Raw genomic sequence first — 23,207 nt, 5'->3', positions numbered from 1 at the left:
TGGTGCACTGTCCCCAGAAACTCGAGCCAGACCGGCAGCGGCAAGCTCCCCGACGCACTCTCCTCCTCCCACGCTTGCTCCCAGAAGCCTCCTCTGATCAGCAACCGCACCCGCAGCATCCTCGTCTCCATATTACCAAACCGGCGCTCGAGCATCTCGCCGAGCAGGTTCGCAGCAGTATCAAACTCACCCGTGCCGATGGCGAGGGACAATAAGTAGTTATAGCTTCCTGTCGACTGTAGGTGCGGGAAGGCGTCGTGATATCGTAAGAGAAGGGAAAACGGCCGCGTCGAGCCTGTCGACTTTGGATGAGCGAGGTAGATCAAGTATTGGTATAGTCCAGCTCTAGACGTCGGCGCCTTGGCGGCGCGTATAGTGGGGTCGATGCAGGCGATTGCAAGCGGAAACGTAATGCCTGACTCTCTAAGTTCGTCAAGAACCTCGTCCCATCTTGGTTCGTCCCATGGTGGGTCGTCCTCGTATCCGAGAAGAGCTTCGTCTACATCATTGCGGCGAACCTCAGGAAAAATAGGGGCAGCAGCCGGCGGAACGTCGGGAATAGTGCATGTCTCTTCTGCCACGGTAGGAGCAGGAAAAGTGACGGGCTCCTCAACTTCAACAACGGCAACCGCAACGGGAACGTCCTCGGGCTTTGGATCAGGAATGGGGGTGAATTCTGCAGAGGGTTCGCCCCGGGGCACGTCATCCTCGTAGAAATCTTCGTCTTCCAGCCAGTCCTGCGGCTCAAAATTCGCGTACAAGCTACGGTCTGCGGGCGGAGGCGTTCGCTCGAGACGAGCGGCCTCAAAAGGGCTTCTGCAGAATCAACAAATTGTCCGGCGGTAGTCATGTCGTGTCAGCACTCACCGCAAGCCAGAGGCCCACTGCGCGACGAGACCCCTCGAGCTCTCACCGTCCTTGCGTTCGGCTTGAGCGAAGGTGACGGTGGGCACGGCACGGTGGAAGGCACGTACCGGTCTCGTCCGGACCCAGGCGCGACCTGCAGCGGCTTGGAGGATGGAAAGCAGAGGAGTGGAGGTTATATCCGCGCGGCGAGTTGCATGATGGAGCATGCATGGACATTCCAGTTGCTGACCAGGGACGCTCTCGAGACCGCAATTTTTGGCCGTTGTCGGCCCTCTGGTTGAGCTGGTCGCTCGCGCAAAGAAACATTGCTTGATCGGAACGTGCCACGTGCACAGGGCGTCTACCAGCACCTCTACGCAGAAATAGAAAGTGACGTGTTCATGTCCGGTCGATTGTTCGAATTACAGAAGTAGTTATGCAAGCGGGGGTCAATGACAGAGAAGTATACATGATGGAATAGTTATGAGTGCAATGAATAAAAACTGCGATGCAGAAATGAACGTCTTTGAAACAGGATCCTGCGACTTAATGCTCCTCCATCTGTTGCCGCCCGACCAGCCATCCAACTCTGGACACCCACTGGTCTCGCACCGCCCGCATCGCCTCTACACCGTTCCCCTTGGCTTGTGCAAGGTCGTCCAAGCCTCGCTCCCAACTCCGCACCGTCTCCTGCCCAAACATGCCCCCCTCCCGATTGACCACATGGTCAACACGATCTATCCAAGCCTTCCACTCCAGGAGTAGCCGTGGAAGTAACAGGGGAAGTAGCGCAAACTGTGTCAATGGCGGTTGCGAAAGGATGTGGTTCATCAACGATTGCAAGAAAAGGAACGTCTCCGACGGGTGCGACTTGTCTTTGTGCTGCGATTGCAGTGCTGACGCATGCGACCGCGCGTGTGGGGCCGGATGCGCAGCGCCGGTCTCTGCAAGCGAGGTGGATTCGGAGTACGAAAAGTAAGGGAGATAAGAAAAGCAGGCGGACACGAAGTCTTGCACGTGCGAACGAAGCCGGGAGAGGATGTACTCTTCGCGCATGCCGGACGACTGGGGACTGTCAGGAGCCTGGTCGAAGGACGGGGGGCGCGCCGCGCCAAACCCACCAAACGTTAAACTTCGAGCACTGCTAAAGGCAGTCATGCCGCCGCTGAAGGGCGGATTAGGCACGCCGAACGAGGTGTTAGAGTAAGGGAATGCGTCGAGCAGCTTGCGTGCAGACTTGTCAATAGCTTGGGTCGCAGTTTCGAGGGTTGGCCGGGGTATCAAGGAAAGAACAGATGCTTTAAGAGAAGGGTTGGCTGTGATTAGAGACGTTAGAACGGGCAGTAGAGTTTCGCGCGGTAGGCTGGCTGCATGCCAATCATCTTCAGTGGCTTGATCCCAGAAAAAACTGTCGCACGTACCTAGCAGAACGCCAACATCGACGTCAATACCATCAGAACCACTCGAGCCTTGCTGGCCACCCCTCACGTCTTTCAGACTTGTAACTACCGCAGGAGTCGTCCGTGCGCGTTTCGGCGCAGCACGTTTCGGCCGTTCGGGCGTTGGACTTCGTTCCATTGACTCATCTGCCGACTGCCTGTCGTCTTCATCATGATCGTAGCGACGTTTCGCAACACGGTTTTGGGATGAATGGCTTGAGATAGCAGGAAAGCCGGAGACAGAACGTTGGAGGGGGGTATGATTCCATGTCGAAGTCCCAGGCTGGGCAGAGAGCCCAAAACCAAAGCCCAGTGGCGATGGAGCATGATTTACTGGTCTGTGGGGGAATGTCACTTGGTGGGGAGGTTGTGCTAACACATGGGCCATGGTAGTACGTAGCTGGTTGTGAAACTCGGTCAAGTGCAATTAGAGCAATGGCCGCGCCTCATCGACGCCGCCTGCCCTAATCATAGACCACGTGACAGGCGCGAAGTCTTTTTAGCCAGGCGCTCAAGCGCTCATTCTTTCTCGTCTCCCGTTCGCCCGCTGGCTCTCGCCTTCCCTGGTTTCACTTTGCCTGCACACGGTAAGTACTCACGATACACATGAATGCGATGACGAGAAACAATGAATCGCTACTTCGAAGCCTTCGGGCTGATGAACGGTCATCATATACCCAAATTTCCGAGCAATCCGCTGCCCTTTACCTCGCGCATGACTAACACATCCCATCTCAGACTCTCTACATATGACGAAAAACTTATTGCTGTCAGTATCGATTCTTCTCATTCCTGGGATGAACAATTTTTCTAGAGTCAAGTCCTGACCCGTCTCAAGGACGAGTTGTGATGAGTCTTTCCATGCTAATTCTGATGGCTTTTCTGTCTTTGTCCATGAACTTGCTTTGCTGACCCTCATCTCTTTAGGTCCTTGTGCCTTGAGACAATATAGCTGTATGCACGATAGTCGGTAGTGCTTATGGTAAGCATGTTACCTTGATACCTGAAATGATTATGCAATTTGTTCCCTATTACCCGAGTGCTTCTGTCGCCGTGACGAGCATAACATATGTCTTCAACCAGATGATCTTTCTCCGCGTCCGCGATCCACATTCCCAACACTAATGACATCCTGCTGTAGGTTTGCGCTAGCTCATAACCGGGATATCAATGGGATATTATTTCTATCTTAGTCTACTGTAGCTCTACTGTTGTATTACACAGTGCATTACATCAGTTGTATACTATCATGGACCGCTTGGCGTTGGATAGGACCATAGCATGTTCAACAGCCACATCACTGCGACAGCAATGGGCAATTTACTTTTGACACCCGGCCTCCACTCCGTCTCCCCATACCAAAGTCGGAACCCTCGCGAACTTGGTGAAGGCGAGCCATCTGCGAGGCGGTCTACCCAGCGGCGGGGAGGGCGCGTTGGCGTGTCCGGTTCTGGCGGGAGGGCGTTTCCATCCTCATCCTTCCGCACGGGAAGCTCGAGAGCCTCATCCGGTGCTTGGAATATGATCTCTTGTGCAATACTCGATGAATGGGTGTTGTCTATCGTTGTCGGCAACGCGCCCCTCGGCTTCTCATTGCATATCCACTTCGTGAGCTCGCCAGTCGCGATAGCCACATAGTGTGAGACAAGGATAAACATGAGCGTCGTGAGGACCAAGTTGAGCGGACGCCAGCGCTGTCCGTGGATAACGACGAGGATGCCCTTCGTATCTCCTGCGAGCCAGAAGTGGTACTGGATGATAAAGGTCTCGAGAGAGCATCTGCCGATGAAGGCGAATGCCCGAGAAGATGTGGCACGTAGGGCCTCAGTCGAGTTGCGGAGGATCACAAAGGCAAGGACGGGAATCCACGAGGCAAGTGGGTGGTAGAGGTTGTAGTCGAACTTGTTCATGGACAACTCGAAGGCAAAGAACCAGATCAGCGCTAGCACGGACGTGGCCGCGGCAACCTTCACGGCCATGGGCCAGCGCGGGTGGTCTGTGATACGATATTCTCTGGACTTGATGACGGCTAGCGCAGAAAACATCCCCACATAGACGATCCAGATGTCCAGGTTGACCCGGAAAGCCCATTCGCGTGCCGACCAGTGAATGCCGCATACCCGTTCCAAGAAGACAAACGCGCCTTCCAAGAGCCAGGTAGCTCTCATGGCGATGGTGACAAGTGCCATCGAAAGCAGCCACTTCGTGACAAGGAAAGGTGTGCTGTCATTGAACCGCGAGCCGACGAACATGGTGCCGTAGACGATCAGATACCACCAGGATACCAACGGTGAGAAGTAGTAGAAGAGATAATCTGTGTTCATCGTATACGCCAGCACCAGCGTGAAGAGATTGAGACGGACAAGAATCTGGACGCAAGATGTAAGCGGATATCGTGTAAAAAGAACTTCGTACATACTTGAGCAACACGAATGAAACCGAAGTCGGCCTTCTTCAAGTAGAATGTGGCATGGCCGTACCCAGTCATAAATAGGTATGAAGCGACCAGCACTCGAATAGGGTTGTAGATCCCAGATATCTTGGACGCTCCAAGGTAATGATATATCAGGATGGCAACTTGCGTCCTATTAGGATCAACCAGATGTGTATAGAGAACCAGAAACATACTTTGCATCCAGCCTTTCCACTCGTCAGTCTGATCTCTGTTCAAGATCCCTTGGTCCCTGTCTGCGCGCTTGACAGTCAGGAGGCCAATGACGAGGCAGAGGACACAGAGGAAAGCAAATGTCCAGGGGTTGAACTGCTTGTGTTCCTTCAGCCAATAGCCAGTGCGGTCAGCGATGAAGATTAGAGCAACCGAGACGCTGATAACAAGCCATGGAAGCTGTTCTTTCGGTACTAGGGGGTTATCAGCTGTCCGTGGGCCTACGATGATAGCATAAGTCACGGAAAGGCAGTTGACAAAGACAACACCCACTATACCGACGAGCAAGGAACCAGCAGAGCGGTCCCCAGATTATGATGGCCGACACGACAAGTAAATGAAGCAAAGAAGGCCACGGATAACGCCTGCAGCATGTTGTGTCAAATGGAGGCACCTTCGCCAACTCGTCGTTACATCGCAGGTTGAGCAGAATGCTAGCTTGCATCTTGACTACACTCGCAGAAAAATGGAGACCATCCTCCGTTTGAGAAGGGTCTAGCATCTGATTGAACACGGATGGGAAGGACGCTGGGAGGGGTCCGTCGGATGGGCTGAAGAAAGCAAAAGGGTCGGTCAATGAGGGCGGCAGGATGCGGTGAGCCAAATCGGAGTTCATAGCATCGATGTCGGAAGCGTGCATAGTGGAAGCACGTTCAGGCGAGAGCTTCGAAGGAACGACTTCCTCAACCGGAAGCACGACCACTAGGTCGGCTGGTTTGTCTTGCGTTAATGACAGAGCTTCGAGGGCATTCTCTATCACGGCTTCCCAAGCAGGCAGGCCTCCAGAGGTATCCGCATAGCGCAGGTACCACAAGCCTGTTCCGAGAACAAGCATCCCAGGCCGTTCATCGACGAAGGCGTTCGGAAATCTAGAGCGACTAGATGGCCGTATGAATGACAGCGCGTCGGATGTGTTCAGGAAAGGGTCCCAGTAGAATGATAGCCTGACATCGTGCGACGTCGTCACGTCGTAGTTAGCATGCTTGCGGTCATCGTCCGTGGGCGCGGAGGGGAGAGAGGAATCAAGAGCGTGCGCCATCTGGAAGTAAAGCTGTCGCGTGACGGAGTCTCCAATGAAGACCAGTTGTTTCGACTGCAAGCAAGACTTGATATCCTTCTCCTGATACGTGTGCATCATACAGCCTGTAATGACAATTATGAAATGCTACCGCATATGACGAAATTCCGTACGACGCACTGTCTGGTTGCCAGCCGCTATGATTCTCGTCCAGCCAGCGCCCTCTGCTCGACAATGCATGGCAGTGCAATGGGTCTAAACGGTCTGTACATGTCCTTCAGCAAACAGTACCTATATCACACAATTGCAGACTGACTCAGAATCAAGTATTGTAGTAGACCAAGGACCAGAGACAAGATCAAAGCTGCAGTCGCTGCATATTGACCCAGGTAGGGATTGGCCGTGAAGCTACGCTTGGCCATACACGGTGCGACGACGCTATAGCTCGATATCTTCTGCTGAACCTAGGAGGAAGACGTGGGGGTAAACGGTTGAGTCAAACGATGGGTGGAAGTTGGGAGTACAAATGCGTACCTGAGCAGTGAAGCCCCACGACAGGTAGCTAGAATAGACGGGCGCTAAGTGCACCTCAACTAGAAGGGAGATTTTATATTCACTGCGGTGACGATAAGTTCTTCCTACTGAATTCCTCACCTCCGCACATATCAGTACAATAAATCATTCTATTTGGGAATACCTCCTTTTCTTACAGAATGTCCAGCTTACGGGAGATGGTTCCAGAGATCCAATCAATACAGGCTGTACATGTGAAGCCCCCTGAAGCTCGAAAAATCTATTGTGCTACTGATACTTACACTATTCAGGCTTCAAGACTGCTCGAGTTCGCGGGACTCTCGTCTACAGAAAGTCATCGAGGTATAGAAGTCCAATATGAATAGTGGCAGTGTTGATTCTGTCCATTCTAACGCATAAGGGAGTAATATCACACAACGAATGGATACCGTGACTACTGCTGTAAGGTAATATGTGACATCGTCTGAGCGTCCATTACTGCAATCATGCAAAAAATTGTCCACGACGAATGTCCTTGGTGGCGTATGCACGGCTGATACCGTCAGAAGATGCATGGATGAATTAGATGCTGGTACCCGAAGTGTTTGTCGTGAATCCTGTGCGAGTAGAGAGTGAGCAGCTATACGATAGCTTTTACGACCGCGCATACCAGTTCTGCAAAAGCTTGGTCAGCAGTGATCTCGTACCAACGACTGGAAACTTAGTCCACATACCCTTGACAATGGTTATTGGAAGAAGTCGGGAAACACGACAGATACCGACACCAAGAGCACGCTACTGAGATTTCAGACCAGCCAGGTAGTGATGGTGTGAGTTTGATCTTACCTGCATAGGGATCGCTAGTGTAAAAATTGCGAATGAGAACAACGAAGAGGACAACGGCAATAGGGATTGCAGCAATCCTGAATGCCCAGACAATAACCTTATGCCGTGTAGTTGTGCTAATTATAGGATAGAGCACGATTCCAACAAGCAGGCCCATTAGAAGGCCCCCGATGTGCGCTGCGGATGGTTGCATGAACGATACACCCACATTCGCCGAGCGAACAACCCACCAAAATTGTCAACATCTAGAAGGCATGCAAGTCAGCACAGACGATGATAATAATGATAAAGAGGCATACATGGGATATATCCGATAGCAATACCGATGACGAGCTCAACAATCATGAACATTAGCTAGCACGCAGTTAGTCTGTAGTCATGAATGTAAGCGTGCCGCACTCACTTTGCGAACAGGGCGATATTGATATTTCCAGTGGGCGATGAGGTCGACCCACGCAACCTGTAGGAGATGCACAAGATGAAAGGAATACACGAAGAATTCTACGCACTGCGACAGTGCCAAAAATCGCCCCGCTGGCACCAACCGATGGTGCTGCTACCAGCGCGAAGTTGCCGCCTAGGACATTACTAAGGTTATCGGAGTCAGAGACAGTGGCCCCTCCTGAATGAGGGCGAGCATACCCAAATATGCCGGCGGCAAAATAGAGTATAAGGAAGCCAGCCGAGCCCATCTCCTTCTCGACCTTGATCGTTCAAAGGATGAGAAGCAATTCAGGGATGAAGGAGAAAAATTCGCACCTCTGCAGATGCTGTCAACTGCGCAAGCATATTCAAGAGGATGTGGATGATACCGGCATGGATAAAGATGGGAGTGATGAACCTGCGACCAGTATAAACAGTGGGTCACGAAGCATTGGCACAAAATCCTTGCCTAAACCACTGATCTGGCTCTTGTCCATGAAAGCCACCAAACCCACAAACGTCTTCAAGCGAGCATAGCTGGTCGGGAGGATTCGCCGTGTCATTTAAGCCTGGATAAGACATGAGCATACGTCAGAAGTAGAAATACATAGTACATACAGGCAAAACGCGTGGAAAGAGGCAGTCCAGCCACCTCTTTCATGCAAGGAGGGTAACGCGCGCCTACGTTGATGAGTGCGCTTTGTGAAGGACCGAGCATAGGATTGACAACAGGCTGTGATATCAATTGGATACTGTAAGGGCAAACTGTAGGATTGCTTACGTGAAATGAGATTGGTGTCCCTTGGTTCTTCGCATTGAGGACAAGCTCGTATATGAACACACCAAGCATCACAACCGCCAAAGTCCACGCTATTTTACAAGGCTAAGACCGTACACATATACGTCGCATACATGTTTATGGACTCACCAACAAAGGGATAACGCTGTCTGCCAATGCCCCGCTTCTTCTCGTCAATCCGTTGACTGACAGGGGCCTTTCCAACATTTCTGAAGAAGCGAGAGAGCGGCGCAGCCTTCTCAGGAAGCGGACGTGCACGAGCTTCATTATAAATATCGCCGTCCACGAATTCTACGGAACGTTAGTGGTCGTCAGACAGCCCGCAGTTCGTTCAGGTGTCCACAGACCGGACATACCAAACTTTTCGTAGCTCCTGGTACTTCCAATGCCTCCTTCCTTCTCAAAGGGAAATGACTGTTCAGGATCGTCGTAAAGAGTGGATTTTGAGGGACCAGAATGATCGTAAAAGCCATCTCCATATGAGTGGTCGTAGTCTTCTCCGCGGGTGCTGCTTTCGCTCTGGAGTAGGTTGGAAGAGGATTCGCTCTGCTGATGGCCGCGGTTTATAGCTTCATGGTTGAATGGTTCGTCCTGAGCTTCACGTTGCACAGACATTCAGAACAGCAAGAGTGGAGGGTATACAAGAGACAAGAGTTGTTTGCTTCCGCGAGGCGCGGCACCCCGGCAACATGCTGTGTTGTTAGACGCCTAATGTAATTTACAACAACAAAAGGCAAACACATCGACCGAACAGGCAACTGCAGTCGTTCTAGCACGTGCCAGGCTAGCATGCTTAGCTGTCTTCAGAGATGGGAAGGCCCTCGCTCTCTTTCCACTTTGACATCAAAGTGTTGCTTGGATGGCCAAACGGATTCACCACCTTCCGTGCCACTTCAATTCCGGCGACGGGCAGATTGTTTGGACTGAGGAGGCCAAGCTATGCCAGTGCAGCGGTCAGCGTTACGTCTGTTATATACTCGTTGGTTTGGCACCCCACCTGAACGAGAACAGACGCCTGATCCCAGTAACTGCAGTATAGATAGATGTTGTCAATATCAGGCTGTGGGCTCGCGAGAGTGAAGGCAGGCTTACATGTGCCTTCAGTAGGAACGGAAAGTTAGAAATAGAGTTCGGAGTAGCAAGCGTAGCGACATACTCAAATGTCAGCTTATCCCCGCGAAAAGCAACGACCCCGACGATTGCGAGTTCTAGACGCTTTCCGGTAGGCTTGATTCCAGGCAGGAAGTAATCGATTTCCTGTGGGCGGTGGTGGTGAATTAACGACTACAAGATCCGCTCCCGCAAGCCATACCGTAGTGTGTGTGCACTTGAATATCATTTCATCGATGATGCGGTCCGCTCCGACTGGAGAAAGCGTTGTATATTAGATATGATCCTGCCACGCGACGAATTCATCACCTGTCCGAGAGATAGTGATGAGCTCCGTGTCAGGAGGAGTCACCTAGAATGAGGCTCAATAGGTCAATAGAATGAAGTACGGGGAAAGCTCAAACATTTTCTCTGGTGAAATGGTACTGTATTCGGTCAGATCGTCAGTGGCATCTTGACCACGGTGATACAAATCGACCCCGACCTTATAGAAGCGGGCGAGCTCATCGTAACCGAGGCCTCCGGTCATGGTGGGAATATGATTCACGTAAGGCGTAGTAACCTATTCAGCAAGTTAAATTCCCTACGTAAGCTGACGGGCCATTTCGTACCATTGTGGACATCGTCTCTAAGGGAGGGCTCTCTGTTGAATAAATCAAGCAGCGTAAAGAAAAATGGGTACTGACTCAAGGCATCTCGTTCGACGAATTCCTGGGTGGGTCTCAGCAGAAATATCTGGCAGCTTCCATTTAAACAAGACTAACATAGTATGTATGCTTCTCCCAAAGCTTCTCGAGCTCGAAATGGGGCCCCAGCTGACGTCGGATCAACGCAAGAGAGCGAGTGTAAGAGAGGCTAACGGCGGATCGAATGTATGGATCGACAGTAGCTGCGGCCGTTTGTGATTGCAGCAGAGGGGGCAAGGTTGTAAAAGGAAAGGGAGGGATTGCGGACACTTTCGGGTAGGCGTAGACAGTTACCGGATTGTGCGCGGAGACGTCGATCTCGTATCCTGGGTCCATGGAGAATTCGACGACCGATGCGTGGAGATCTTCTTGGTTCAAAGCCAGGTGGACCAGTGTACTACGAAAAATCAGGATATACACGTCGCATTCGTGGAGAAAGCCTACTCACGGTACGAGGGAGTTGTCTGTGTTTCGAATGAGAAGGTCGATACCTGCTGTAACTACTGGGCAGAAATGGATCACGGCACGTAGCTGCTTCAGAATCTCTGCAGGACCCGCGTGGTTCAACAGCGAGGGAACAGAATGTTTTAGCCCATAGGTGATGATTGCCCAGCCTGAGACTTTGTTGCCCACAGCCTTGAAGATTTGCTGCGAGATATCTGACAGCTCTGAGCGGGGGCTATCGCTGAAAACGTGCGCGACGTCGTATCCCTCCTCTGCTAACTATGCGAGGATGCTTTGAGTCAATATTATACATCACATTGAATCAAGTATGGCTCAACTTGTTTGCACCATCCAGACTGATCTTCCCGGCACAAGACAATCAAGAGCGGTGGTTTCGACACAGACGTCACGGGATTTAGGTAGATTGCGGACATAACACTCAAGAGGGAGATCGGTAATCAGGGCAAGTGTTTGCGCTCTCGTCGCGAAGTGAGCCGGAGAGATTTCTACGCACATATAAGTGCTTACCGTGAGACACTAATCACCTGAGCCCTTTCTGCTTCTGGCAACAACCGGCTGAAACACACAGCCGCACTTTGAGATATTGAGGTAGCATGTTTGGTGCCACAAGCAAATTGATATTTACGCTTTTTTTCATCGTGCTACAGCAGATAGAACATGTAGTGTCAATATGTAGTATAAATATCGTCTCCACGCTCGAACCCTTTCGGGCATTTCTATTACGAAGGTCTGAAGAGTAGTAGAATGGAGGTCCAGTGTGAGGCGAAGTAGAGGCGCGTGGATCAGCGCATAGATGGAAGTGCTGTTTCTATCGGGAGGCTCATAGATGCAGGTGCTTCTATGGGAGTGGCGCCTGTGCTATGTTTCCCCCGGCTACGCTGGGATCTGCTGCTAGTTAGGGGCGTGAGATGCAGAGCCATCTTGCCATCTCCTGCGAGCGATTCCTCGTCTCCGGATGCGTATGCCGGTGGTGGGCCCTTCTCGTCTTCATCGTCGAACTCTACGGGATGATACCATCGCGCAGTAGAAGGGGCGCCATCGATCCATTGCAGCGTCCGAATCTCGACCTCTCGTAGTCTTCGTGTCCGCAACCTCCATGCCAGCGCTTCGCTGGCCCGATGGCTGGCTCGGCTGGAGCTCCGCACTGAACTCTCCATCGTAAGAGAGTCGCTCTGCAGTTTTGTATGCGGGATCGCAGTTTTTGCCGGCACAGCGCCAAGAAGACGAGGATCGGAGGGAAGTAGGAGCGGCAGCATATGTCGTGAGTCCATCAGCTCCCCGAGAGCTTCAGGAGCAGACGAAGGCTCCCATGCTGATTTCTCTCGGTGACGATCAAACAAGGTGTCGATACCACGCTGAGCCGTCGAATACTCAAGCGATGGTGATGGCGGTGCACTGTCAAAGTAGGCGCTACCACTCTGTGACGGCGAGTCCTCCGTGCGTTCGCGTTCTCGCTCGCCCATCTAATAAAATCAAGTTAAGCGGCAAGCTGAGATATTCGGAGTGGTAATTCACCTCTCGACGCAATGCTTCAACACCCATCTTCACACGATGCCTTTCCCAGTCTTTCTGCAGTTGCGCTAGGTATTGAACACACTCCTCAGGCATCCTGCCCTCATTCACTTCGTATTTGTAGTCGCGAACAGCACGGCGCATCTATTTGCAAAGTGAATAAGTCGTAGCAGCCTTGTCCATGCCATGCATAGTCACCTGGAGTGGGTTGATGTGCCTCATGGTCTGAATGGTGGCAATGAGATCAGGGAATTCGGTGATCGAGGACAAGCACTGGAGTCAACGCAGGTTAATAACCGTCCCAGCGACCGAAAAGTGGACTTGCTTGAAGCCAGTTCAACAAATCCTTCACCGGCAAAAAGTGCGCTCCGACACCTCGAGGAAGTTCCATCGTGCTGATCCATTCCTCGACTACCCCAATATTCATGCTTATCTGCACCGCTCTCGATCTATAGCCGGCCGGCAGGGTTAGCCCAAAGGTCACGAAATGCGTACGTATCCAACATACCGGCAAAGGTACTTCTTCCGAGTCAATGTTCGGTTGAAAATCTCGCCTGTAGTAATGTTAATTTGAACGAAGCCGACTAAGCTGTGTGAAAATCTTACAAGCGGCCCAGTACATAACTTGCGACCAGAGCTGTACGATCAATGCAGGGTTGATATCCGCCAGCGAAAGCAAGGTATGCAGTGCTGTCATGAAGGACGTGACGTCCTGCGGTGAAAGAGACGGCGGTGCATCACTTGTGATACTGGACGTCGGTGCGCCGGATGGTGGCCGTGAGCGACCAAAGGTTTGTCGAAGTGTAGCGAATTTGATTTGCGCAGTGCTGGGAGGTGTGGGAGGTCGACTCGGATCGGCTGAGCCGGGCATTCCGGTGTTCCCTTTGTTCACTGGGGAACCCGGAGTCGGTGTGGTTGCTAACGGCGCGGGCTTCTTCTTGCTTGACTGAAATGTCCTGAGGATGGACCACTCCGACTCAAACTGAACAGAGTCAAATTCGCTCGATAACGGGGAATAGTCTAGCAGAGCTGCATCGAGCATCCCATCTATTCTTCGCTCAGCGAAGCGGATGATGAAGACTAATAGCAGCTATTAGTCTAGGTCGCCTCGCGGTAGGAGCTGATCGTACCGAAGACGGAGTTCACGATCTCTTCAATGAGTGTATACGAGCCCAGCATCTCACACGTTTCTTTCAACGCCTCATCACAACGCATCAGATGCAGCCAGACAGTGACGTTGTAGAGCCAGAACACCAGACAGCTGAGGTCTTCGCCTCGGTTCTGTGACAATTGTATGAAGATAAGACGCACGAGGGGTAGCCAGACTTACAAAGAACGTGTCTTCTATAGCATCTGTGGCGCCGATGACAAGGTCTTCTAGCCAGTGGTCATCGCAGTTGAGACATGCGAAGCGAGAGAGCATGTATAGTGCATTAGCAGGTTCTGCGTTCTTCATCCTCGGCTTGAAGTCGATGATAAGGGTTTGGAATATGTCGGGCAATGAATGAGGCGCGAAAACTAGCATTGAAGTGTAATCCGGCGGGGGAGTCTATGAAAGAGGTCAGAGATCCATTAAAAGGGATGAAATGAGAGACAACTCACATACAACTTCTCCTCGTCTGACATAGCTTCATCTTCGTCGTCTGATGTGTTGCTGAAAGAATCCATATCTCCGTCCCCCCACCAAGCTGGACCAATGTCGAGGATCTTGCCCACGCTCTCTTGCAGTGCTTTCCGTTTCGCACAACTTTCCGCTCTTTTTCCTTCAGCTCGGCGACGCTCTTCCATACGGCCACCAGTCCAGCCTTTCTCTCGCATGGCTTCCTCCAGAAGTAAACGTACGTCCTCGCGTCCGGGCACGACAGAATGTGCTGTCACGATATCCAAGGCCGTCAGATTACGTCGCGTAGGAGCGAAAGGCGAGCAGCCATGGGTTAGCAAATGAGATACCAGGGTCGGAGGGGCGAGAAGAGCGGCATGGTGAAGAGAGATCCAGCCAGCTGAAGTGCTCAGTCAAGCGGGCTGCATCATAACGAACCATTGAGAACACATACCATTATCCGGTAGAGTAACGTCGGCGCCCTCAGCGATCAATAGCCTGACACATTCCTCTCTCTCTAAGTCTCTGTCACTCTCCGAACCAAAACCCAGGATAGTTGTGCTAATTAAGCCTAAGCCGTCTTCGTCTTGCCTACCAAGATCCAGGAAAGGCTGCGCATTGGGATCCGAGAGCAGATATGAGAGGAGAGTGAAGTCGCCAAAGACGCATGCGCGCGTGAGGCAATGGTTCATGAGTTCTGTCTTCTGGGCGGGTGACAGACCCACGTTTGCTGATAATAGATGGGCGAGCTGGGACGGCGTGGGATATAGAGGCTGGAGATCCGGCTCGACAGCGAGCTCAAACCCATTGAGTGAGGTGGACGCCATTTGTTGCGTCGCTGGTCAACGACAGGAGCACCAGACGCAAGGAATATGGGGTCGATGGACGGCCGTACACGGTAGCGAGGGAAACGCTGCGGTCCCGCACGCTTCAGCGCAACCTGCAAGGTCAGCTTCCACCAGACAATCGTGCGTGGCGTATACAACATACAGCTTCCGCGATGTGGAATCGAACGAGGAATGTGGATGACACTTCAACCAGTCAGCCACAGGTGGTCGACCTGGGACTTTCCCCGTTGCGGACGCAATTGAGCCGTTATGGGCGCCAAAATGCGCTTTACTCTTCTTTCTTGCTGCCCCAGTTATATACACCACCATGCCGCCTGCAAAGAAACAGCGCAGAATCCCTTACGACGAGTCTGAGGCAAGAGATGTTCAAGACAGCGATGTTTTAGGAGACGCTGTCTCAGAGGATGAGAACCAGTACAACGACGATTCTGGCCCTGGATCACCTGGCGAATCGCTCCCCTCATCGCCTGACACCGAAGATGAAATTGCCGACGCGAAGCCGGCGAAGTCTAAAAAGACTCTCAAGCGGAAGCGGCGAGCTACTGACGCCACACAATTTGGTGCTACGCTACAGTCTCTGTTGAGCACGGACGCACCATCTACACAGCCCCTCTCTTTAAAGCCTTCCATTGCCCGAAAACGTAACGACGAGAAATTAGAGGCAAAGGGAAAGAAGGTCCTTCAAATAGAGAGGAAAGAGAAAGAAGAGAAGGGTCGCGTAAAAGATGTTATTGGTGGCTGGGGAGGGGAGAGTGAGCGAGCACTGAGGAAAGTTGCACAACGTGGAGGTACGTCGTGGGCTTCTCTCTCGTACACCTAACGCTGACGTCCCCGATAGTTATTAAGCTATTTAATGCCATTCAGCAAGCTCAAGCACAGGCTACCGTTGCTGGAGAGAGTCTGAAGGCCCAGCGAGGCACGGGGAAGCCTACTCTCTCCGCTCCTTCCCTGACAAAGGGCAAGAGGAAAGAGAAGCAAAAGGATAATCTCCTTGGCCGTCACGCTGACGGTAAGACCTATACTTTTAAGAAACGCTTTTGACGCTCATGCTCGTATCTAGCTCTCGTTGGTCAAGATGACTTCCTGAATAGCATTCGGTCAGGAGAGATCGTGGCGAAAACATAAGCCCTTTCAGCCTTCTGTTTTCACATTACGTATAGGCATGCGGCGAAACCCTCGACGCGCCGAGTTGTGTGCAGAGCAGCACAACAGGTTGTACCAATGTCCCGCGCGTGTCGCACCTGTATTGCTCGCCGAGCATGATGTGGCTTTACTTACAATGTCCTGTTCTTATTCAATATGTCATCACTCACGCATGATTACCCGCCACTCTCTCGAGTGTGAAAATGAGTAACTATTGGCGCTCAAACAAACGTCTTGGTACCCTGCCCTAAACTTGAGGTTTTCCATAAAGCTCTGCAGACCCGCTTTCTTGAAGGTTCGATGGTCAGTATGCTTGTCCTCTATCGTGGAAGGCATCTGCTCATAATTCATTCCAAAGCAGCCGTCCTCGAAGATTTCAGTACGTCAAGAAGAATGGGAGAGGCGTCTGCACGACGTGAATGTCACGAAACAGTGAGTATCTCGTCTGCATGGCTTCCCGCTTCATTAGGATGAACAACATCATTGGGAATCTCGCTGAGAAACCTTGATGAGATAACATAAAAGTATTGCATGTATTACCTGACTTTCCCATTTGCGTTTATTGCCGCGCTTTCGACGTGTGTTAACGATGTCTTTTGTCAACAGTGACTTGAATCGCCTCGTCATGGATTATCTCGTCATTGAGGGCTTCAAGTCTGCTGCTGAGGAGTTTGGTCGTGAATCCGGGCTTGTTGCGCCTGTAGATCTGGACAGCATTGAGAGTCGGATGAATATCCGGGAAGCTCTGCAGCGTGGTGATGTTGGGGAGGCGATTGCCCGTGTCAACGACCTGGACCCTGAGGTACGCATCAAGTTTTTGTGTTCTTGTCCTCGGAGGAGGCGAAAGGATTCAAACCTTCATGCACCACTCTCAGACCTCTGGGTCGGTGATGATACTCAGAACCAAAACTTCAGTCTTCAATATGATCTCCCCTCCCGAGTCATTACAGTTTATGCAACCTCGGCTGACGACTTGTAGATTCTGGACACGAATCCGGCCTTGTATTTCCGTCTCCAGCAACAGAAGCTCATTGAGTACATCCGTCAAGGAAAAATTGCCGAAGCTCTCGAATTCGCCCAGGTTGAGCTCGCACCCCGTGGAGAAGAGAGTCCGGAGTTCCTGGCTGAGCTCGAGAAGACAATGGCGTTGCTCGCGTTCGAGTCTTCGCCATCGGCCCCTCAGTCAATCCTAGAACTGCTGTCTCCTGCACAGCGGCTGAAGACGGCGGGCGAGGTTAACGCGGCCATTCTGGAGAGTTTCAGCCAAGGCAAGGATGCGAAGCTCGTCGGTTTGCTGAAGCTCTTATGTTGGGGCGAGACGATACTGGAGGAGAAAGCGGACTTTCCAAAGCTGGATCTTACCGAAGGCACCTTTGCCAAGCCTCGCTAATGTCTTCTTGGTACTGCGTCCTCTCACATCAGCGTTGTACAGCATGTCTCAATCACTGTATATTACTGTACACCCTTGCACACGGAATCCGGAAGATCTCTATTAATTTCAAAGCCTTGGGAGTGAGAACGTGTACGGCGGCGTTTTATTTGGTAAGGCAGAATCGACGAGCGATGGTGGCAAGGGCAGCTACCGGTACGGGAGGTACGTAAAAGCTCTGGCGTGTCGCCTTGTGACTGCAAAGCCGAGAGAGCGGCACACGACAGTGTTCGACGCGTGGGGAACAGAGGGCCCTTGGGACACCGGAGAGAACGGAAAGCTGTCGAGGCTGAGATGCTGCCCGGTCTGGGACCGGACGGAAAGAAGAGGCAAGAGGAGGCTGGAGACTATACCGCTGCACATTGGAGCTGGCGGCCTTGAGGCATCCACGAGCGGGGGCGAGGCGTCGCACCGTGGCCATGGCATGTAGATGATAGGCGCGGACTCGCACCATTCTTGACCGTGCGATACAGGGTGGATATGAAGTCGGGAGGATTCGATTCGAACGATGAGAGCGATATGAACGCTTTCGATGGGCCGATGGGGGCACAAACCATCCCGGAGAGCAAACGGAGGCCGTCGTCGGAGTGCCAGAGGGTCGGTAGTAACGTGCATCCGTCGGCACCTCTACCTTAAGCGCCCCCACGCCCTTTCGTCTGCTTTGGGCGTCGTCTCGTCGCGTTGGCCGACTCCTCTGTCCCACTCCTCCTGCGGCCTTTCCATCTCTTCGCCATCTCGACCACCTGCTCCGCTCGAACCCCTCCTCTCGAGGGCCGCTTTCGAAGGTCGAAGCCGCCCCCTGTCGTCTCTCGTCTCTCTTCCCTTCCCGTCCGACGACGGCTTCACGCCATTCTTCGTTCCCGCAGCTTGCATTGTCACCTGCGTCCAGATCACCGTCGCCATGTCTGACGAAGTAAAATCATCGACATCTAAGCCCCGTAAGACTCGCCCTCGTATCCTGGTCGTCAATAATCCTGGCCCGGACTCAAGCAGCAGCAGCGATGAGGAGCATATCATTCACAATCCCTTCGACTGCCAACCAGCAGGCCTGGCCAGCATGTCCACCCCCTCCTTTACGGACAGACCACGCGTGCCTCAGTCTCAGTACCCCCCACCGCTGACTACAAACCTCTCGGAAGTCTCGCGGCCATATCCCTCCTCTCGGTCTAATCCGTCCAACCCTGCGCTTTCTTCGCCGTCTAGTACAAGCTCTAGAGCGTTTGAGTCCACTCCTCCGCCGAGCACTCCTGGCCAGAGCAACCACTCAGAGGACCTCTCTAATGAAGGCACACTGCGACAAGAGCCTGTCATCGTCCCGTATCCTGATGGCAGCGACATCACTCCCCCTAGTGCCACTTCGCGGCCAGGAGGAATGTTTACTAGGCTTAGATTCAATCGGCCGGGACATGCAAGGAGATCGTCGAATACGACAAGGCCCGCGACGGTGCGTACTTTCGTGATTCGTCTCACCGTGTAGAAGCAGGCTGACATTGTTTCAAGTCACCAACGGTGTCCATCGCCGAATCGTTCACTGCCCAGCAAAGTGGGCACAGCGGGAGCCGAGCCAGTCCGTTGGAGCGGGTAACACTGCTTGTTACGACTGATGCTGAGCATTTGGTGACGGTGGACGTAAGTGGAGCAAACGATGCTGCGTTCATTAGGGAGAGGATATTCACGAAGGTGTGTTGTAATCACACTTCTCCCTCGACGACAGCTCATCAATCACATTCACAGCTGCAGATCCCGGACGATGACCAGAAGCGTTATTCTATCTATCGTACAGAAATTGGCAGGTTCGCAATTGGCGACTCCTTGACAGACGAACAGCTGCTGGGGCTATACCGCGACCGCGGTGATGAGCGGGGGTCCATAAAACTCCTAGTATCGCACTCGCATGCTGCCGTACACGAACCCACGGTCCCCCTCGAAGTTAGCCAATATTCCCCTCCGGTACACACGATCACCCCTCCCGTTGTCCCGCAGCACAGTTACCCGCCGTTGCGTCCACGCAGGAGGTCAAGGTCGAGACGAGGCAGTATGTCCTCTACGAGTGAACGCATTCCCCCTGATCCGGCAGCAGGTTATGAAGCATCAGTTTCGGACGACCTGGATCACGCTGAACGTGAACCGCGACGGCCCGCAGTACGTGCTCTGCCTCTGCAGCCAACGGCTCCTCGTCAACCCTTGCCTCCACGTCCAAGGTCACCAGGTGGTAATAGCTCTGGCCGACCTCTGTCGCCCGGTGGCTTGATATCCCCTGATCGTGCCAGGGTGCCACAAGATGGTCTTGCCCTCCGGCCGGACTGGAACCGTGGTGGCGTACTCCCAACTCCACCTTTAACATCAACATCTCCGGACGTGAGTAGATCTCAGGATGGCTTCCAACAGCCCGTCTGGGCTACGCACGGCCGCTCAGGATCTGATGTTGCGCTAGACCGTGAGCGCCCAAAGCAGCTCATTGATTTTGGTGCGGATCAGGATCGATGGCGCCGTCGCGAACAAGAAGAGAAAGAGAAGGAGGAACGAGAGAGGCAGCGTCGCCGGGAGGGCCAGCCGACAATGCGACGGGGTAAGGCCACGCACCATGACACTGGCGACTCGGAGCGACGGCGTGGCGAATGGACGTTGGTGCCCCATAACGTATTTTCAAGCAGTTACAAGAAGGAGCGCCCCACAACGCCACAAGAATCTCGCCCTTCGCCGTCTCGCCACCAGGGCTTTCCCGCCCTCAACTTACCTATGCCTCCTCGTCCGCCGCCCCCGCCGCCAGGTCCTGGTGAGACAAGAGAACGTAGCAAGCGACAGGCCGGAAAGGCTGTTCCTGCGTCTTACCTCATCTCGTACAAAGGCCCCCAGAGTGGTAGCAAAGCCGAGCCGGTCCCTGCCCCTCAGTCTCCGCCTCCGCCTCCGTTTGCCAGCCGGCTAATGAAGAGCACGGGTGACATGCGTGGACAGTACAAGGCCCATGCCGGGATGTCGTCGGGGAGGTCTCGAGGTAATGGTATCCCTTTGCCTTTGAAGCCGGGATCTTCGAGCAACTCTACTGCTGTTGACCAACCGAACACAAGCAGTTCTAATCACACCGAGAGTATCTCCTCTTCATACCACGACTCTCCTCTACACGACATGAGTGTTATGAAATCATTCGACATTCAGCGACCTTCCGCCCTGTCACCGAGCTCATCGGCCTACACGCAACCTCCGCCTCGGCCGGCTGGTTCAGCTGTCCCGTCACTACCACAGCAAAGTGGCAACAACAACTTGTTCGCACCATCATCCTCTTCGCAAGAGCCCTGTCCAAGACCGCACTCTTCAAATGGAAATGCCCCTACGACTGCGCCGTATCGTTCCACCCGTACCCTGCAGTCGCCGAACGGTGGTGACTTCTCACCGGAGACGCCTCAGCATCGTCCTTCTCCCCAAGGCACAGGGACTTCGCACCGTGACGAGTACTACTACTCCGGGACTAATTTCGGCCCAAGGCCAATCCCTTCTCATTCACGACATGAGCGTCCTAATGCGGACGCTCTTGGCTCCGCGGAATCTACCACCCTGTTGCGAGTACAGCGGACTCCACCTCGTAGTCCGCTCGATCCCAAACCTGAGAGCCTTCAGGTACAGCGTACCCTTTCCTCGCTCCCTGTTAAGGAGGATGATACACCATCGTCTTCTGAGAACACTGCCCGACGCGACGAATACAGGAACATAGTACGCATGTTGGAGACTGGTTCTTCGTCCGGCAGTGGCTCTGGCTCGAACACTCTGATCCCACGACCAGTGTACGGTATGACCAACTTCAGCTCGTCCGAAGCCAATGGATCTTTCGACGACCGGTTAATATCAAGCACTGTATCGTCTGCTGGTCACAGCTCGGTACCCTCCGATGATTCGGATAGCGAGTCTGGAACAATCTGGGCGAAAGCGCCGCCGAAGGCCTTGAATGGCTCACGTCCTGTCCTCCCGCCCATCGACACCGACAGCTCTCCATCATCTCGCCCGTCTTCCCTCCCCCGTGACAATTCGCGACAACCGCCCTCGAACTTCCCTCCACCTCCTGGTTATATCCCTGAATCGCCTCCTACCCGCAGGATAGGGCGAAGCAACGCGATCAACGGCAGGAGCTTGAAGGACCAGCGGACAAGCAGATTCGACGACAACTTCGATGTCACTTGGGCGCCGCGTCCCCCTCCAGAGGAGGTCTTGGAGCGCTTACAGGAGTACTTCCCCGAACACAATGTCGACGAGCCCGTCATCGATGCACCGTCTGGTGGCACCTCGCCAACGTCAGCAACAGCCGACCACGTTCCACTCCCGGCGGCGGAGAGGCGTTCTCGTCACAAGAAGTCGATCCGCGTAGTCGCTGCAGAGCGCAGGCGCATCGACCGCACTTCGTACATGGAACCGGCCAACAACGGACCAGGTGCAGCGTTACGAAAACGAAACACGAAACTCTGGGGCAGTCGACTTGAAGAAGTTCCAACGCACGATCAAGCTCAGCGGTTGCAGCCGATACCTTCTGCTAGCGACACTTCTCCTGGTTCTGTGAAACGTAAGTCCCTCGGTGCCTGATCGATGCTTGTCTGAGCTGACTAAGAAATAGCCATATTCCGTTGGGTTCGTGGTGAGCTTATCGGAAAGGGCACATACGGCAAAGTGTACCTAGCTCTTAACGCCACAACCGGTGAGATGATTGCCGTCAAGCAGGTCGAGATACCGCGAACTGCCAGCGACAAGAACGATTCTCGCCAGGTTTCAGTCGTCGAAGCTTTGAAGCTCGAGTCCGAGACGTTGAAAGATCTCGATCACCCGAACATTGTCCAGTACCTTGGATTCGAAGAGACGCCAACGTTCTTGAGCATGTAAGTGATCCTACGGTACGGATGCTCCCGGGGCTGATTGAGATCTTAGCTTCTTGGAATATGTTCCCGGTGGCTCAATTGCGAGCTGTTTGCGGAAGCATGGCAAGTTCGACGAGGATGTGACCAAGTCGTTCACCGGTCAGATCCTCAGCGGTCTCGAATATCTCCACTCCAAAGGAATATTGCATCGAGTACGTGTGTCGGAAGTAGACATAAAGCATGACTGATCGGTCGCTAGGACATGAAAGCGGACAACATCCTCGTCGAGACGAGCGGTATATGCAAAATCTCGGACTTCGGTATTGCAAAGCGTACAGACGACATCGAGAATGCAGGTGCCTACACTTCGATGCAGGGTACTGTCTTCTGGATGGCCCCTGAGGTTATCGACGCGAACAAAAAGGGATATAACTCCAAGATCGACATTTGGAGCGTTGGCTGCGTGGTCTTCGAGATGTGGACGGGGCAACGCCCGTGGAGCGGGAAAGAAGCGATGGCTGTCCTCCTTCAAGTAAGTTCGAACGACGAATCTGGGTGTAGGTATATCGGATCCTGACGCTTTTTAGTTGTATCAAACCAAGCAGGGACCTCCTGTCCCCAAAGATATCGCGTTGTCTTCGCTCGCTGACGATTTCCGCAAGAAATGCTTCGCGATGTGAGTCGGATATTACCGGCTCCGTGAATGGTGCTGACTCGTTCGTTGCCAGGAATCCCGACGAACGCCCGACCGCTGCAGAATTACGGCTTCACCCATACCTTGAGCTCCCACCGGAGTGGGCATTCATTGGTTTCAAGTAGAGCTTACGGACCACCATGTTTTCTTCCGGGCGTCTTGTTTTATACCATGCTTCATACCACATGTTGAGATTATACGCACGCATTCCACCGCAGATATCCTACTAGGCTATACAACTGTATCTTTTTTAATGCACAGATCCGTTTTATCATATATCATGGTCTACATCGACGCGGGCACTCGATACGTACCAAAAGCCGCTCGGTAACC

At 53.0% G+C, this 23,207-nt stretch overlaps 8 protein-coding genes across 8 annotated transcripts; 3 read left to right on the top strand and 5 right to left on the bottom strand.

Moving 5' to 3' along the window:
- Window positions 1–851: 851 nt before the first annotated feature.
- PHACADRAFT_247741 (uncharacterized protein) lies at window positions 852–1,154 on the bottom strand. The gene has a single exon (XM_007390619.1). It carries the CDS (start codon window positions 1,071–1,073, stop codon window positions 864–866), a length of 210 nt encoding a protein of 69 aa, XP_007390681.1. The 5' UTR covers window positions 1,074–1,154; the 3' UTR covers window positions 852–863.
- Window positions 1,155–1,199: 45 nt separating this feature from the next.
- Window positions 1,200–2,736, bottom strand: PHACADRAFT_247740 (uncharacterized protein). The gene has a single exon (XM_007390618.1). It carries the CDS (start codon window positions 2,671–2,673, stop codon window positions 1,393–1,395), a length of 1,281 nt encoding a protein of 426 aa, XP_007390680.1. The 5' UTR covers window positions 2,674–2,736; the 3' UTR covers window positions 1,200–1,392.
- Window positions 2,737–2,852: 116 nt separating this feature from the next.
- On the bottom strand, window positions 2,853–6,215 carry PHACADRAFT_247738 (uncharacterized protein). The gene is made up of 7 exons (XM_007390617.1): window positions 6,149–6,215; window positions 5,224–6,093; window positions 4,914–5,171; window positions 4,705–4,862; window positions 3,427–4,654; window positions 3,213–3,267; window positions 2,853–3,054 (listed from the first exon to the last, which is right to left on the bottom strand). Exons 2-5 carry the CDS (start codon window positions 6,083–6,085, stop codon window positions 3,533–3,535), a joined length of 2,400 nt encoding a protein of 799 aa, XP_007390679.1. The 5' UTR covers window positions 6,086–6,093; window positions 6,149–6,215; the 3' UTR covers window positions 2,853–3,054; window positions 3,213–3,267; window positions 3,427–3,532.
- A 518-nt stretch (window positions 6,216–6,733) lies between these two features.
- Window positions 6,734–11,278, bottom strand: PHACADRAFT_134676 (uncharacterized protein). The gene is made up of 26 exons (XM_007390616.1): window positions 11,128–11,278; window positions 10,794–11,068; window positions 10,424–10,742; window positions 10,346–10,370; window positions 10,271–10,287; window positions 10,144–10,221; window positions 10,064–10,084; window positions 9,969–10,011; window positions 9,862–9,914; window positions 9,706–9,806; window positions 9,642–9,647; window positions 9,547–9,577; window positions 8,906–9,486; window positions 8,679–8,840; window positions 8,532–8,620; window positions 8,369–8,483; window positions 8,196–8,319; window positions 8,087–8,168; window positions 7,970–8,031; window positions 7,837–7,915; window positions 7,731–7,787; window positions 7,627–7,681; window positions 7,558–7,572; window positions 7,328–7,504; window positions 7,216–7,276; window positions 6,734–7,103 (listed from the first exon to the last, which is right to left on the bottom strand). The coding sequence occupies exons 13-26, from the start codon at window positions 9,162–9,164 to the stop codon at window positions 7,064–7,066; spliced, it is 1,377 nt and encodes a 458-aa protein (XP_007390678.1). The 5' UTR covers window positions 9,165–9,486; window positions 9,547–9,577; window positions 9,642–9,647; window positions 9,706–9,806; window positions 9,862–9,914; window positions 9,969–10,011; window positions 10,064–10,084; window positions 10,144–10,221; window positions 10,271–10,287; window positions 10,346–10,370; window positions 10,424–10,742; window positions 10,794–11,068; window positions 11,128–11,278; the 3' UTR covers window positions 6,734–7,063.
- Window positions 11,279–11,584: 306 nt separating this feature from the next.
- PHACADRAFT_247730 (uncharacterized protein) lies at window positions 11,585–14,862 on the bottom strand. Its single transcript, XM_007390615.1, has 10 exons — window positions 14,377–14,862; window positions 13,925–14,322; window positions 13,653–13,871; window positions 13,453–13,603; window positions 12,924–13,402; window positions 12,831–12,871; window positions 12,648–12,771; window positions 12,521–12,595; window positions 12,326–12,466; window positions 11,585–12,273 (listed from the first exon to the last, which is right to left on the bottom strand). Exons 2-10 carry the CDS (start codon window positions 13,988–13,990, stop codon window positions 11,593–11,595), a joined length of 1,977 nt encoding a protein of 658 aa, XP_007390677.1. The 5' UTR covers window positions 13,991–14,322; window positions 14,377–14,862; the 3' UTR covers window positions 11,585–11,592.
- Window positions 14,863–15,077: 215 nt separating this feature from the next.
- Window positions 15,078–15,895, top strand: PHACADRAFT_84714 (uncharacterized protein; the record flags this gene model as incomplete). Its single annotated transcript, XM_007390614.1, has 3 exons — window positions 15,078–15,558; window positions 15,609–15,779; window positions 15,831–15,895. 3 exons carry the CDS (start codon window positions 15,078–15,080, stop codon window positions 15,893–15,895), a joined length of 717 nt encoding a protein of 238 aa, XP_007390676.1.
- Window positions 15,896–16,274: 379 nt separating this feature from the next.
- On the top strand, window positions 16,275–17,412 carry PHACADRAFT_247729 (uncharacterized protein). Its single transcript, XM_007390613.1, has 3 exons — window positions 16,275–16,345; window positions 16,520–16,715; window positions 16,893–17,412. The coding sequence occupies exons 2-3, from the start codon at window positions 16,539–16,541 to the stop codon at window positions 17,301–17,303; spliced, it is 588 nt and encodes a 195-aa protein (XP_007390675.1). The 5' UTR covers window positions 16,275–16,345; window positions 16,520–16,538; the 3' UTR covers window positions 17,304–17,412.
- A 3,716-nt stretch (window positions 17,413–21,128) lies between these two features.
- On the top strand, window positions 21,129–22,999 carry PHACADRAFT_83951 (uncharacterized protein; the record flags this gene model as incomplete). The annotated part of the gene is made up of 6 exons (XM_007390612.1): window positions 21,129–21,879; window positions 21,943–22,201; window positions 22,251–22,392; window positions 22,440–22,712; window positions 22,768–22,856; window positions 22,909–22,999. 6 exons carry the CDS (start codon window positions 21,129–21,131, stop codon window positions 22,997–22,999), a joined length of 1,605 nt encoding a protein of 534 aa, XP_007390674.1.
- Window positions 23,000–23,207: the final 208 nt, after the last annotated feature.

Source organism: Phanerochaete carnosa, assembly GCF_000300595.1.
Source record: "Phanerochaete carnosa HHB-10118-sp unplaced genomic scaffold PHACAscaffold_1, whole genome shotgun sequence".
In the NCBI taxonomy this organism is placed as follows: domain Eukaryota; kingdom Fungi; phylum Basidiomycota; class Agaricomycetes; order Polyporales; family Phanerochaetaceae; genus Phanerochaete; species Phanerochaete carnosa.
Note: the sequence above shows the minus strand (reverse complement) of the source record. Positions and strands in the feature narration are given on the sequence as shown.

Bases quoted from the DNA above. Each gene is read 5' to 3' on its own strand.
- PHACADRAFT_247741 (XM_007390619.1), bottom strand. From the start codon at position 1,073: ATGCTCCATCATGCAACTCGCCGCGCGGATATAACCTCCACTCCTCTG.
- PHACADRAFT_247740 (XM_007390618.1), bottom strand. From the start codon at position 2,673: ATGGCCCATGTGTTAGCACAACCTCCCCACCAAGTGACATTCCCCCAC.
- PHACADRAFT_247738 (XM_007390617.1), bottom strand. From the start codon at position 6,085: ATGCACACGTATCAGGAGAAGGATATCAAGTCTTGCTTGCAGTCGAAA. The intron at 5,172-5,223 runs GTGGGTGTTGTC...CTATCATCGTAG, and splicing joins GTTCCTTGCTCGTCGGTATA to GCCCACGGACAGCTGATAAC. The intron at 4,655-4,704 runs GTATGTACGAAG...TCTTGCGTCCAG, and splicing joins GTTTCATTCGTGTTGCTCAA to ATTCTTGTCCGTCTCAATCT.
- PHACADRAFT_134676 (XM_007390616.1), bottom strand. From the start codon at position 9,164: ATGTCTGTGCAACGTGAAGCTCAGGACGAACCATTCAACCATGAAGCT. The intron at 8,841-8,905 runs GTATGTCCGGTC...AACGTTCCGTAG, and splicing joins CAGGAGCTACGAAAAGTTTG to AATTCGTGGACGGCGATATT. The intron at 7,104-7,215 runs GTATGTGGACTA...ACTCTCTACTCG, and splicing joins TCCAATAACCATTGTCAAGG to CACAGGATTCACGACAAACA.
- PHACADRAFT_247730 (XM_007390615.1), bottom strand. From the start codon at position 13,990: ATGGATTCTTTCAGCAACACATCAGACGACGAAGATGAAGCTATGTCA. The intron at 12,772-12,830 runs GTATGTTGGATA...GGCCGGCTATAG, and splicing joins CGGAAGAAGTACCTTTGCCG to ATCGAGAGCGGTGCAGATAA. The intron at 12,274-12,325 runs GTGAATTACCAC...TGATTTTATTAG, and splicing joins TTGAAGCATTGCGTCGAGAG to ATGGGCGAGCGAGAACGCGA.
- PHACADRAFT_247729 (XM_007390613.1), top strand. From the start codon at position 16,539: ATGGATTATCTCGTCATTGAGGGCTTCAAGTCTGCTGCTGAGGAGTTT. The intron at 16,716-16,892 runs GTACGCATCAAG...GACGACTTGTAG, and splicing joins TCAACGACCTGGACCCTGAG to ATTCTGGACACGAATCCGGC.